Raw genomic sequence first — 14,285 nt, 5'->3', positions numbered from 1 at the left:
GCCGCTGCGCTCCCGGGCGCCTACAAGCCCCGACCCCCGAGGCGGCAGCCGGGGCAGCCCCGTTCCCGCCCCAGCCACCGCGGCCTCCCCTCAGCCGCGGCCCGGGGCTGACAGGGGCGGGGACGGTGCCCGTTCCGGGACGAGGGCGCCCGGCGGCGGCCCCGGGGCCCTACGAGCGTCCGGCTCCGAGCCTGACGGTCCGAGGGGGACGCAGCTGCTCCCGGCGCCGCCCCAGCGGAGCTCCCGCTCGCCGGGCCCGACGCAAGTCCGAGAGCCAGCCGCCCTCTCCCCGCCGCCGCCCTGCCCCCGGCTGCGGAGCACAGTCACCCCGGGGCCCGGCCGCGGCACGGCTCAGCTCGGTCCGCAGGTGCGGCGGCCGCCGGTCCCGCCCCGCCGCCCGGCGGTCACAGGTCGCGGCCGTCCTCCCGCTTGACGCCATCCGCCGCCGCCTTCAGCTTCTTGTTCTGGTGAGTCTTGACGTGCTTGGCCAGGTGGTCGCTGCGCATGAAGCGCTTCCCGCATTCGGGGCAGACGAAGCGCTTCTCGCCCGTGTGAGTCCGCAGGTGCCGCTGCAGCTCGTCGGAGCGGGTGAAACTCTTCCCGCAGAAGAGCCAGTTGCAGACGAAGGGCCGCTCGCCCGTGTGCCAGCGCAGGTGCGCCTTCAGGTGCGAGGTCTTGCCGTACACCTTGCCGCAGCCGGGGATGTGGCAGATGTGCTGCTTCTTCTTGCCCGGCTCCGCCTCCGGGGCGCTGCCCGCGGCCGACTGGCAGTTGGGGCAGCGGCAGCGGCGGCACCTCCTGGCCGTGGCCGCCAGGGGAGACTTGGTCTGCAACAGAGCGGCGATCTGCGTCTGGTACTGGGCGAAGTCCGAGTGGCCCAGCACCAGGCTCCGCGGCAGCGCCGCGGCCGCTGGGAAGCGGTGGCCGCAGCCGCCCGGGGCGCCAGCCTGCTGGATGCTCCACCAGGGAATGTCCTCGGGCGGCGGGTTGGGCGAGAGCTGCCGGCAGGGCTGCGCGGGCGGCAGCAGGTTGGAGTAGCCGGGCGGTAGGGCGGCCTGGGTGGCGTAGGGGACGTAGGCGGGGGGACAGCTGGACGGCAGGGCGGCCATGGAGGAGGGCAGCATCTTGACGGGGGAAAACTCGTAGGGGTAGGAGGGGTCCGCCGGGGGGGTGAGGGGCAGTTCGTGCGTCCCGCCGAAGGACGGCTGCAGGTGGCTCTTCTGAGGTGTCAGCCCCAGGTTGGGGTGCGGTGGCGGCAAGCCCCCCGGGGAATGTGCCGGCATCTCGCCGCTCCACGGGTGGAAGATCCTGGAGGGTGATCCCAGCGTCGGATCGTAGGAGACCTGAAGGAAATCCGAGGGCGCTGCGCCTGGCTGTCCGATCCGGCTACAGGTGGCGGCCAGAAGAGCCAGGGGCGAGTGCTTGGCCAAGTCTGGGGAGGCGCTAGGGGTGCGGTCCTGCGGGAGCGGGAGGGAGGGAGGAGAGCGCGTTACTTGCCGCCCGCCGCCGCTGACCCGCGGGAGCGGCCGCGCAGCCCGAGAGTAACTTTCTGCGCCTCCGCCCGCGCCGCCTGCTCGGGAGCTGCCGGGGGCTCCCGCCGCGCCCCGCACGGCCGGCAAACTTTCCGAAAACAGCCCCCGCCCCTCTACGCCCCACCCGGAGACCGGTCCCGCGCGGGCCGTCGGCCCCGTCGCCTCTCCTCGGTCGGGGACGGCGGAGAAGCGACAGCTGCGGGCAGAGGGCGGCCATCCCTCCCACCCTGAGACGCTGCCTGGAGTTGCCAGTAGGCTCCCGGCGGAAGAGAGAAGTTGCCTACCCACCTCTCCCGGGCCGACGCGGGAGTGAAGCTCCGGGAGGCGCCTGCGGCCCCCGCACATGGCGGGTCACAGCCGCGGGATGCGGCGCCGCCCCGGCCCCTGGGCGCGGGTAACTGACCTGGAGGAAAGCCTGGAGGGAGTCGTTCCGGAGGACGGCCACCGCGGCCATGGCTACTGCGCCTGAGGCGAGGGGAAGGCGCCGGGGCACCGCCGAGGCATGGGGACACCGAGGGGAAGACGAGGAGCTGCCCAGTTTCCTTTCTCTCTCTCTCTCCTTCTCTCTGATCTCTTCGCCTCTGTGCCTATCCCACCCCCCCCGCGCTGCGCGATCTCCGCGGACTGTCTGACTGCACCAGGATCACCTCCAAGAATTTGATAAGGACTTTGCTGGGCCGCCAGCCAGTCAGAGGGAAGATTTATGGCTTTGAAGTTTGCCGCTACCCAATCATCAAAGAATAGCGGCTCTTTCAGAAGCGAAAGCAAATCCTTTGAATCCACAAAGCTCCTATGGTGTGTTTGTTGGTCTGGATAAAAGAACTGATTATTAGGGGGGATGGGAAGGGAGGAGATAAAGGCGGGACAATTAATGAAGTAATCACTATGTGGGAAATGTATATACACAAATAATTGGATTTTCTTGATCAAAGGACCCCTTACCGCCTGGAGACCTTCGCATTGGATGTGCAAGACACTGGATCCCCCCCCTCCTCTTTTTTTTTTTTTTTAATTATTTTTTTGCAATTAAGGATTTGTGGCAGAGCCGTAAAGTGACTCTGTGTCTTTGTTACCGCCCGATAAATCTGCCTCCGGATTTCGCTGATAGTGTTTGACTCTAAGTTACATTAGAAGCACAGCGAGTTCACCTGATCGGAGCTGGTCGATCCCACTCGTAAAACTTCCCTGGACTAATTGTCGGTGGTTCCTCCCCGCTCCCTCCCTCCTCCCGCCCTTCCCCCGAGGCTAAGGGATATGCCCTCGATATGACTCCACAAACAACCGCACATTTCCCCTTCTGATAGCTGGGTTTGGTTCCGCTTCGCTCAGCCGGCGCTAACCGTGTGTGCTACCCGGAGCCCCCGCCGGGCTCGGGGAAAGACGGCAGGGTGACACCAGCAACCAGCTATCCCGCAGACAGACACACCGACAAACCGGCCAGCCAAGAAACCGAACGGGGAAGTTTCCTATTCTCTATCAGGAGCCGGGTGTAAAAGACTTAATTTATTTAAATGAAGACAGGAGTCTCCCTTGGTAGTGCTCCTGGAGGCGGGATGCGTGCCCAGCTGAGCCTGCCTGGCCTGGGCCGGGAGCGAGCGCGGGCCCGGGGCCTTCTCGGGACCAAGGACGCTGTTACCGGGTCTCTGCCACCCTCTCGCCCACCTCCTGCCACAAAGCCACACTCGGCCCCGCCCCGAGGACTCTGCTCCTTCACCCCGCACCCTCGGGCCTGTGTATATACGTACATATACGTGTGTCTGTATGAGAAATCTGACCTGCTTTATTTTCGACCAAGTGCGAGGCCATTTCCCCGGTAACCACCGCCAGGCACATCTGGGTCGCAGCTTAACGTCACCGCTGCTGCTCCGAACGCTCCTCGGGGCTGGCGGGACCTTGCGGGTCCTCTCCCGAGGGTGCGCTCAGCACCGCGCTCCGCCGGGGGCCCTGGCAGCGCGATCCTCCCCTCTCCTCGCTGCCTGCCCATCTGCTCTGAGGCCATCGCAAACGAGTAAGCCGGCCTGTTTGGCCAGGTACCAAACGAGGACGTTCAGCTCAATCCTGGGGGGTGGGAGCGCCCTTCGGGCAGATGCCGGCTGCCTCTCGTCCTCCAGAGCTGTTTGCCCAGGTAACTCGATCCTCGCCGCAGTCGCTGGGTTCAATTGTATTCACACCGCCACTGAAGTCTCTTGAAACGCCAGCACACAGAGATCTTTATCTGGCTTTCCTGTGGAAACAATCACTGTCCGCTCAAAGACTTCCAAGACTTGTAGGGCGTGAATTAGACCGGTTTCTTTGAAGGGATTAAAGTGCCAATACGCACATCCCACGGGTCCGTATTGAGTCCTGGGGAGAAGTAAAAGCTCGACCTCGTGTAACACTGATCCCCTACACAGGAGCCACTTTGAGCTCTTCCCCTGTGCCAGGTAACCGCCGCACCAGGTCGGTGAAGGAGAGATAAAGGCCTCGCACCCGGCTTCCAGCGTGCACTGATGCATCGAGGCACGGCTGGTCGCTGCCGCAGGAGCCCACGGTCCGGCAGCAGACCCCGGCAGGGCGGGAGGCGGGGGGGGGGGGTTCCCCTCTGCCTGCGGGGCCCAGCACCTCCTTCCGCCGCACTCAAACACCCCCCCAGCACGGCCGGTGTGCGGCCCGGCGGGGGCTGCGTCGCGTCCACGCGGGACACGGCGGGAGACGGAGAAACGACAATCAGCCCCGGCCGACACCCACGCACACCTGCGCACAGCCCCCCGCAGCCGTCATGTGTCCCGGACTCACGGGCCGGGCTCCAGCCGCGCCACTGGAGCCGCACCGCGCCTGGAGCTGCGGTCAGGGCAGCCGGAGCCGAGGAGAAACCCCGAGGGGGAGTCCCGGCCCGCACCTCCGGTCCCTGGAGGAGCAATAACCCGCCAGAGAAGCGAAACGGCGGCGCTCGCACTTCCATTGTCCCTAAACTTCTACATCCCCAAACTTGTGCCAATTCCGGACTCCTACAAGGTGCCCGATTTAACTCTTACCTCGATTAGTGTTAATTCGTTTTACCTAATAATTGCGAGAAGAATAATCTGAACAATATTTAGAAACGAAATTAGAGTCGATAGGTAGTTCAGGAGTCACCGAACACCCCGAGATTCCCCCCAACCTTTAAGGTACACTGTGTCCTCAAATATCTCGATGAACAAAAATTACTTGCCATGTTACAAAAGAATTAGTAGAAAGCTGGAAAAGTGTATATACAGATGCCACACTACAAATGCCATAAATCTGCATCCAAGAAAGCACATTACTTAAAAATCGAGAATAATTTCTCATTTCTGGAAGAAACCAACGGGCTGGATAATGAAATGTTGCAGTCATAATTTTCTGTACAAATAATTAGTGTTCAAACTTGGAGCATTTCAGCCTCCTGAAATGTATTCTTAATGATATTCAGAGCTGTGATTAAAAATGCAGGGCTGGAAGATCAAAGTAAAATATTTATTTTAGAAATTTGTTTCAGTTATCAGGAGATACAGGTATCAAGGCCAAATGTCAATTCAGTTACACAAAGCACTGTTTCCGTGAGAAATGGGCTGCCGCTACATCCTAGTGTAAAGCTAAGAGACACCAGAGATGAGGAGCAGCGGAGGGAGGAGGGGGCTGCCTGCCAAGGGAGGTGGGGGCTGCCGGGGTGGCCGGGAGAGTGCGGTGGTCGGAGCTCCCTGCCGCAGCCCCGTTCGGGCCCGCAGACGAGGGGGGCCGGACGGCCCCTCCCGGCGGGGCTGCAGGGGCTGGAGCGGCGCTTGGGCCCACCAGGGGGGCAGCAGTAGCTCCTTCCCGGCCGGGGCCAACGCGGAGCCAGGACGCGGGAGGAGCATGGTGCCTGGCTGCAGGAAGAGCGGGAGCCGGGGGAGCTCCAGGCACAGGGCTGAGTTAGAGGGGGCTCGGTTCCCCCAGCCCCACTGCCTGCTATGGCGGGCAGCGTGCCCGCCGGGGGAACTGCCACACAGCCACGGGGCCAGAGGGACGCGGGCAGCGCTGGGCTGGATGACAACTGGTGAGTCAAAAACAGTGGACATCAAACATGAGACACCATTGCCTTCATAGACAGGCATCTTCACAGTCGGGATTTTTCAAATTCAATTATCCCAGCATGACTGTCCCACTATGCAGTGCTTTTGGAGCCTGTTTTGAACGCAGGTTGCAGAGGAAAAAAAATACTTGGGAATAACAGCTACTTGGGTGCTAGGGGTCTCCTCCATGGTTGCTGCTGTGCCTCTGCCTCCTGGGCCCTGAGCACCCCATCCCAGAGCCTGCTCCAGAGCCTGTCATAGCGACAGCTCACACTGCCACAGCCTCTCATGAACTTGCCACCCAGGTCCTCTCATGACACCCAGAGTCCCTCCCAAGACCTTTGCAGTCTCCTGCCATGAACCTCCCCTGTCCCTCAGCTCTTCCAGCACCACCACAAATGAACCTGGGAGCCTGGATGGGCTCTGGCCACCTGCCTGCCCCCAGACTGGGGATCTGGGACTGCCTTAAACAAAATACTGTTCTTAAACAATTGTAACAAATAATCGGAAACATGAGCATTCTTAAGTGAACAGCTGCATTAACATTTGGCCAAACTTCGTAGTCAAGTTCTGCATGAGAGTGTGGCAGGCTTTAAACCTGAACAGGCTTTAAATAAGCTTGCTCCAACAGGCAGTGTCTTCACACCATCCCTCATCCAGAGAGCAACTGTCTGGTTTCAAGCCTTACTAAAGTAAACCATCTATCCATAACACCAAGAAGTTTCACCAGACGTAAGATAATTAACCTATATATATAGCTCCAAGCATGTGTGGACACACTGCCAGCAGTTATATGTTGTTAATGTTCTTATTATTTACTTCAGCATATTGACATTTTTATGTTAGGCAAGATGACTAGCATACTAAGAAGAGTCACCAGTTCATATTTTTAACATGCTAGTATATATGTTTTGTCTTTTGGCTTCAGATTAGCAACAAACAGTTGCAATACAAAAAACCTCCAAAGTTTTAACAAAGTTTAACTTGAACATCGGTAGATGAAAGAAATATTAAAAACTGCTACAGCATCTCCTGCATTTTTCTCTGCATAAAGGAAAAACACAAAGCCCTAGACAAGATCGGCATATGCAAAGGCATATTTAGGATTTAAAGGCTTGCCTCAACATTTCCCAGTCTAGGTGTGGATTTCACAAAGATCAATAGAGGATTTCCCAAACTTCAGAAACCTGAGCTGCCCTTTAAGAAAAGTAGAAAAAAAATCTATGCCTCACTACAGTTTTACTGCCTGTTGTTAAAGTTTTAAATATCTTAATATATTAATCTTCTGCTCCTTCCTTGGCTGGCCCTTTGTGACTCCTCCTTCTGCTTTAGGGAACACTGGTGAACCTCTTTGGATATGCTTCCTCCCTAGTTTTAAAAGGAGTCAGGTTCTTAACTATGCCAATATTTAAAGTGTTATTTTTGGCTCCACTTGGAATCCCTGGGACATCTTTTAGTTCAAAATGACCATTTCAAACTCTGGAAAAAGCCTTTCTGCCTCTGGCATACAGGGCTGCATTTTCTTCACCACTCTAATCACCAGAAATGGATCTCTATACAGTGGAAAGAAAGCCAAGACTCTGGTGAGCAGCTGAAAAGGATCTGCTGAGCACACTCTGCCTGTCCCCCCTTTTTGGGAAACTTTAGGTAAAAAGCCTTTCAATTTTTGGTATAATGGATTTGTTTGGGGAAGACTGGATGGGAACCTTTTCTTTTATGAATACAGATACATACAGTTACTCTTCTTGCATTGTAGTTATTCAGTATGGGAAAAAATCCCATAATTAAACTGTTATTTTCTTACTTTTAACTACAAAGAGTATATTATCATCTAAAACCTGGGTCTCATGATAATTTATTTTAGTTACATAGTTTACTTACTGACAAATTAAACAGGTATCTGTCTATACTGTGCTAAAACTGGGAACAGCACAAAGATTAGACAGAAATATTGTTCAACCTACACATAAGTATTGGGTGATCATATGGCTGCCACATTGCTTTGGATTTGGCTGAATGGATTAATCCAACACTGTAAAAATACACCTGTTTCTTAATTAACTTGTGTTGCAATTTTGGAACATTTTGGTACAAAAAAGACTAAGTACTTTCTAATGGCAGTATTTTTCAAAGTTTTAAGAATCAGTTTTGAAATAACCCATTCTTCAAGGACCACTGAACAAGAGTGTAAAAAAATCCATAATATTTCTTAAAAAGCACAAGCACTCCACGCGAACTTCAACAACTCCACTTTAGCTGGGAGAAAAAAAGAATAAAAGAGAGTCAGGAGGAAAAAGCCCTGTAGTGGGATTGTGAGGGTCTAAACAGGGACACAGATATGGGACATGACTATGGGATTGAAGGTGCGTCAGGTAAGAGATACTGTCTTCACACCAAGGGAAATAATCTGAAGACCCTTTCTACAGATCTCCTATGTATAATGCTTTTAAGGTAGCTTGTTCCAGTAATACATGTATATTAGTGAAGGTAGTCAATGCTTCTTGTGCTTATCAACTATGACATATGTAAATGCTCCCCAACATAGGAGGACTTTTTGACAGGGACACAGAAAAGCCAAATGTCTTAATTTAGAGAGGATTTTTTAAAGAATGCCAGTCATCTTGGCTGCCACCACAGGCCCAGGATCCCAATGAAGACTGGAGAACCTCCACTGAGGTGGAGTACCTCCTGCCAGCTGGCCATGCCAAACCAAAGCAAACAAACCTAACCCAGGAATAAATCATGTTTCACTTCACTCTTCAATCAGGCCCTATTGCTCAGGGCCAAACAGCTTGACCAGCTGTCTGAGAACCCAGGATAAGAAGACAAGAAAGGATATTCTTACAGAATACTCTTACAGAGGTCAGTGCAAAAGACATCCATAAAAACTAAATCGGGATCATGATTTGCAACTTTTTTTCACTTCTATCACTACACCTGGTAAGTGCACTTGGCACAGGGAGTGATTCAGAAACTGCTCTAGAGTGACAAAGATTCTCTTTAATGAGGTATATTTAACAGTTGATTTATGACTTCCTCCTACATCTTCTCATTTACTTAGCTCTAAATTAAGGAGAAGATAATTTGCATTCTAGAAGTAAAACAGTGTTTTTAAGAGAATAAGCAAAATCCCTCTTAAATCAAGTATAAAGTTATACAGTGAGTTTAGAGGTAGTTCTAGCAACGTGCACAGCCTTATCCATTAAACTCCACAGGAAAAATTTGAGAAAGCATTATATTTTCACTTTTATCTACTTTTCCATATTACTATACTATTCCCTTATCTCAGTGATTTAATGTAGGAAGAGACAAAAGGAACTTTCTGCCTCAGCATTCTGATACCCTGATGACCTTCTCCTAGGAGGAGGTGCTCTCTGTTAATTTAGATACCATATGCCTCATTGGTCATCAAGTCAGTTGCTGCTCTCTATTCTATAGCCCTCACAGGGATTTTGATCAGACTGTCTATAAAACTAATAACTTTCTCTATTTACTGTTGCTCTACCAGTCAGACAAGTCCCAGCTGATCAGTATTTTCTTACACATACAAACAGCACAATCTAGTCAGCTTTGTTCTTTCCTTGGGTATATGCTGCTCTACTACCACCATATGCAGTGTTCAAAGTACAGCATTGAAAACCAGAAAGCAGAAGAGGACAGATGTAGGAAAGAGCTATACAGACTCTGCACTAACACTAGATGCCTGGAACTGGAAGGGAGTAGTCTGGAGCCCTGAACTTTCTTGTTACCTTACAGCAGAACTTTATCTCCACTGACACTCCTGCAGTCCCTTGATTGACCAGGATCTGAGCTTCTGTTTGTGTGTATGATAGGATGGATATGTTTGATCTCCCTTTCCTATGCAAACAAGCATTTTGGTAGGGGTCAGAAGCAAAAGGCTAACACTCTAGGTGGAGACACTGAAAAGGTAACCTCTGAGAAGGCACCACATTAGTGCCAAGATTGGCCGATGAAACTAAGAATGAGTGTGGACTCACAGATACTGATGCTGGGATCACTGGTAATGAGAAATACCAAGACGAATGGAGCAGTTCACTCTGTTCTGAGTGATTGATTGAAGCTGTTTTCATCTCTGTAGGGTGTTCTTTTCTGGTTAAAATAACATTTCACTCAGAAGTCTCCTACACAGACATATACAGCCTCCTCTGACATTCAATCCACATATGTATTCAACCTAGATACGGGGTGAAAACTTTGTCTCTACTTCCCTGTTCCCTCCTGCCACCAGCCAGTAGTGCAACTATTTTTCACAGTTCACCTTTGTTCATGTTCTTGTAAACTTGCCAAGGTTACAAGAGACAGGGTATGTAAGGAAGGAGAATAGCATCCCAGGTGTGTGGGACATGTTCAGGCTATTTTTCTGAGTAACAGGAGCACAGCTGTGGAGCTGGGGGAAAACACAGGAATTGGATCAAGCAAAACCTTGGGTCAGCCCTGAGTAAGAAGGCCAAACTGTGCAATGAATGTATTGGGAGGAGCTTTAGTCAATATGAGCAGATTGTCTTGAAAGCATTTATCTTCCCAACAGCTCTATAAAGAAGTAGAATGCTATTATTGCATTCTTATCAAAGCCAAGAGCAGGAAACCACATACCTTGTCCTAGCTCACGTTAACCCTACTGAAGAGCAGAGGCACAAGACTTGGGACCATATCATAAGAAGCTCCACCTCACTCCCCTTACAAAATCCAAACACTTTTCTAAATCCCTCCCACACCCCTGATTTCATGTCAGTCTCTTCTGACACTTGTAGACTGACAACAACTTTTAATTAGGAGCAGATACTGATCTATGGGAAAGACAGCAAAGGAGAAAAGCCCAGATAACCTCAGGCAGCACTGGGACTATATGGAGGTAGTCAGGAGACAAACATGTAGCCTATGCAAATAGAGCAATAAGCCAAGATGCCCAAATTTCTACTCTTCCTGGCTGACAGCAATGAGAACATACATGGTAAGTCAAAAAAAAAAAAAAAAAAAAAGAGCTTAATATCTTTGCTTTACAAAGACAAAATACATTATTAGGTGGGCTGTATTGAACAACCAAATGCTCTTTATAACTCAAACACTGAACATACTGGACAGAAATAACTGGATACTTGCTAACTTTTACAGCTCAACCTTTCTCTGCTTTAGCAGAATCTAGTCTTTCCAAGACTCTAGTTTCACTTGCCAGTAATCAAAACAGGTGCTCTCAGAGGTGACAAATGCCTCTGCAGAAAGACCTGCAAACTTAGCTACTGATACAACTCCTGGAATTCAGCAGTGCAGTCATCTGTATTTCCTTGATCTTGCACAAGGGAGCAGTCAGAAGTGCTGATTTTCCTCCATATCAAGTAGGCCCCCTCTATGCCAGCTTTCTTCTCACCTCAGTCAAGTGTTCCACCGACCTTTCCCAGTGAATACCACTGCATATGATCCAACACAGTGAATGTCAATCTATGGCATGTTATCTCCAACCTACTGCTGGCTGTGGAACAGCTGAGCTATGGTCTCCTGGCTATTAAAAATCTGATGCTCTGCAAATACATGAGACACTAGCACACAACAATATTGGTGTATCAGCCAAGTTTTGAGACACTGTTTTACCCTTACCAGCTCCTTGTTGATCCATATTTCGCTGGTTCCCTCTAACAGTCATACAGGCATTATTTATGATGTAATGGGCACATTGACATCATGGAAGTCTGGAGAGTTCAAAAGAGGAAAAGAAGTTTGGGGTACTTTTCATTCTTGGTCATTCAGAACAATTCATACTGATAAATTATTTTGTCAAAAACAAAACCAGTGTGATTTTAATGAGAATATTCAAGTTTAGTCTGACTGAGCAGACAGATTCTGTATTTAATTGTAAATGGGCTGTAAACATCAGAGATCTTTACATATGGAGAAAATAACAGTATATATATTTAGATATCTGAGTGAAGTTTGGGTTTTTACAGGACTGAGCTGGAAAAATCAAAGTGAAATATGTTATCTTTTGGTGTTTTTCTGGTATCTCTTGATCAGCTCAGTTTGAAGGTGGAAACACAAATGCATGTTAGAAATATCAATCTCTGTGCAATTTGTTTGAAAAAAATATTCTTGCAACATAATGAAACTCAGAAAAGGGGAAAATAAGTTTTTTCAGACTGTATCATTCATACAGAACAATCCTCCTCAGATGAAGGATTGCAACTATTTTTGCTACAATATGCTTATCAATATGTAGGATAAATCACAGCAAAACTATTTATATCAAGCCATCTAATAGCATATTTATGGAGGTTTGTTTGGAGAAGCATTTGCTAATTAAATATACTAGTTATCACCTACCTATGATTTTTTATCCCCTAGCCAGTAGGCTAGCTTTCTGGAGTCGCAACTACTAAATTTCTAGCACAGGGAACAGTTAATATTTTTGAAAATTAATACTACCAGAAATTTTTTTTCCAATTCTTCTGCTGGTATTTTCTGTAAACTTAGGACAGGAAAGACCGTTGCCAAAGCTTACAGAAGAATTATAAAAAGTAACAGATGTAATGGTTTTAAAACCTGATTCTTTAGAGTATTGCAGGTCTAGAAAAAATAAAAAGCTTTACTCTGAACCATCAAAAAGTTAAGATTTTCTTGTGATTTCTGAAAGAGGAATCAGATCCCAAGATACTGATTTCCGTATCACGGCAATTTCCTCTTGCAGAAAAGCTAGGAATTTTATACATTTGATACATTTTATTTCTTTTTGGTTTTTGAATTCTAATTATTAGTCCATTTATAATTTCATATTCTAAAAAAACTGAGCTGGAGTCACCGTAACTATAAACTTGATTTCTAGGAAAGCCTCTAAAGCGTCTGAGAGTGGTTTTCTACCATAGGTGTTACATGCCTCTTAAGATGATTTAATGCTTTATTATAGTACATGACGAGGATCATCTTCAACATTTACTAAAGGCTGCCTCTTCCATTAAACTTAATGTTTCATATCTTTTCCCCCCCTCTCTCAAGTAGCTTCCTCTCTTTTCTTCTAAGTCTCCCTCATCACAGTTTTCTACTCCATTATCCTCAAGTCCATTAATTTTTCTCTTCATCAAAGATCATTAATACTTCTCTCTTCATGTCCATCCTTTAAAATTCTTCTTCCAAGTGTCACCCAGAAATTGGATACAACAGCAGAAGCTGAAGGGTAAAACAGGAAGGCTTTGCCCTATCAGAAATAACAAAACATGTGCTCTCCCTTTGGTTCTGTGCAGCAGCTGGAAGAAGCAGTGAAGCTGGCACCTTGTCACTGCACCGTGGCAGAGACAATGAAGAATCTGCCTCTTATTTTTTTTTTTACACAAAAGAAGACAGGACAGAGAAAAACCGTGACCACCTTGATCTTCAGTCCCCCTTCCTATTAGAGCAGGATGACAGTGATGTTTCCTGCATGTTGTGGCTGAGCAGAAGAAAAGTTAGGGATATCTGAACCACGGGATATTTCCAAGAAAATACCTAATAAGTCCACAAAAACACCAAAAGAAAGAAAAGTAGCCTTTAACCTAGTCAAATCAATACGTGTCATAAACACTACATTTCCTTTGAACGTTTCTATCACTGTACTTTTAGCTTGTCAGCACATTTCCAAGTACTAAGTACACCTCTCTCATTATCAAAGCAAAGAAATATTTATATCCTCAGGACTTCCATCTGCAAATTAAACAAAAAAAAATATTATATTTTTAAAATGTAAACTATAAATGAAGCAGTGACTGGAATTTCTTTCTGAAAACACAGTACTGAGTTCCTAACAAGTTTATTATAAAGAAAGCTCTTTCAAATTACTTATACCTACTGGTTTAATGACTGATACGCTCACCTTCTTGAATTTTACTGTTGCATAGGAGGTCCAGTGTGTTGTCCCTTTTGCACTTTACCTTCTATTTTCTTCAAATTTGCATGTATACTCTAAAAATCATTGGGCATTTCCAGCTTAAAGTGAAAAAATATGAAGATTTAAGTTCAACGAAGGTAGCTGTTTCTAACAATCTCTAGCAAACGCAAAACAGATAACAGCTAACTGTTACAAATGGGGCCTCAGAAACAGGCCTTAGCAATTTTGTTTAAGATCACAAGTTCCTAACCAACACTTGAGCCACTGAAGAATGTCCATCAGCTGCTATAAAAGCAAAACTGGTAGGCCTTTGTGATGCAGTGGGGGGCCTGAAAAGCACACACAAGCAGATACACACCAATGCGCTTGCGAGTAGTATCAATTCTTCAATTTGAATAATTTCCACTCTTCTCTCTTCCCCTCACTAATATGAAATCTTGTTTTGTTTCAGTTAAAACCATTTTCGGCTTTACTTTTAATCATGTTCACATTTATTTCTGGTTTAGCTCCCACTATCCTCTTTACATAGCATCCAGTATGATTTTATATTGTGAAGAAAAAAAATAATTGTAGTTAGAGTTGTTTCGTCCTGCTGTTGTTTTCTTTACTTGTTTGTTCAGTGCATGGAAAGATGCTAACCTTTCTGTGCTATCTTAACTACAGTCATCTGGGAGCAAAGCAAATGAGATTTAGTAGATATGTTTATGTTGTCATTATTAAACTTCATATGCTTTGCTATGTAGGCAACGTGTTTTATTTCTCTTAACTTGAAAGAGGTTTCTGTCTTATTGTTGCAATTTATTAAGGGCAAACAATCTAGGGCTTATAATAGGCCTG

The 14,285-nt window shown here is 48.3% G+C and overlaps 1 protein-coding gene across 1 annotated transcript; it reads right to left on the bottom strand.

The window, feature by feature from the left end:
- Positions 1 to 391: 391 nt before the first annotated feature.
- Positions 392 to 2,120, bottom strand: SP5 (Sp5 transcription factor). Its single transcript, XM_051623390.1, has 2 exons — positions 1,936 to 2,120; positions 392 to 1,457 (listed from the first exon to the last, which is right to left on the bottom strand). The coding sequence occupies exons 1-2, from the start codon at positions 1,984 to 1,986 to the stop codon at positions 405 to 407; spliced, it is 1,104 nt and encodes a 367-aa protein (XP_051479350.1). The 5' UTR covers positions 1,987 to 2,120; the 3' UTR covers positions 392 to 404.
- Between the last annotated feature and the right edge of the window lie 12,165 nt (positions 2,121 to 14,285).

This window comes from Apus apus, chromosome 6, assembly GCF_020740795.1.
Source record: "Apus apus isolate bApuApu2 chromosome 6, bApuApu2.pri.cur, whole genome shotgun sequence".
Lineage (NCBI taxonomy): Eukaryota > Metazoa > Chordata > Aves > Apodiformes > Apodidae > Apus > Apus apus.
This window is presented reverse-complemented; position numbering and strand designations above follow the sequence as displayed.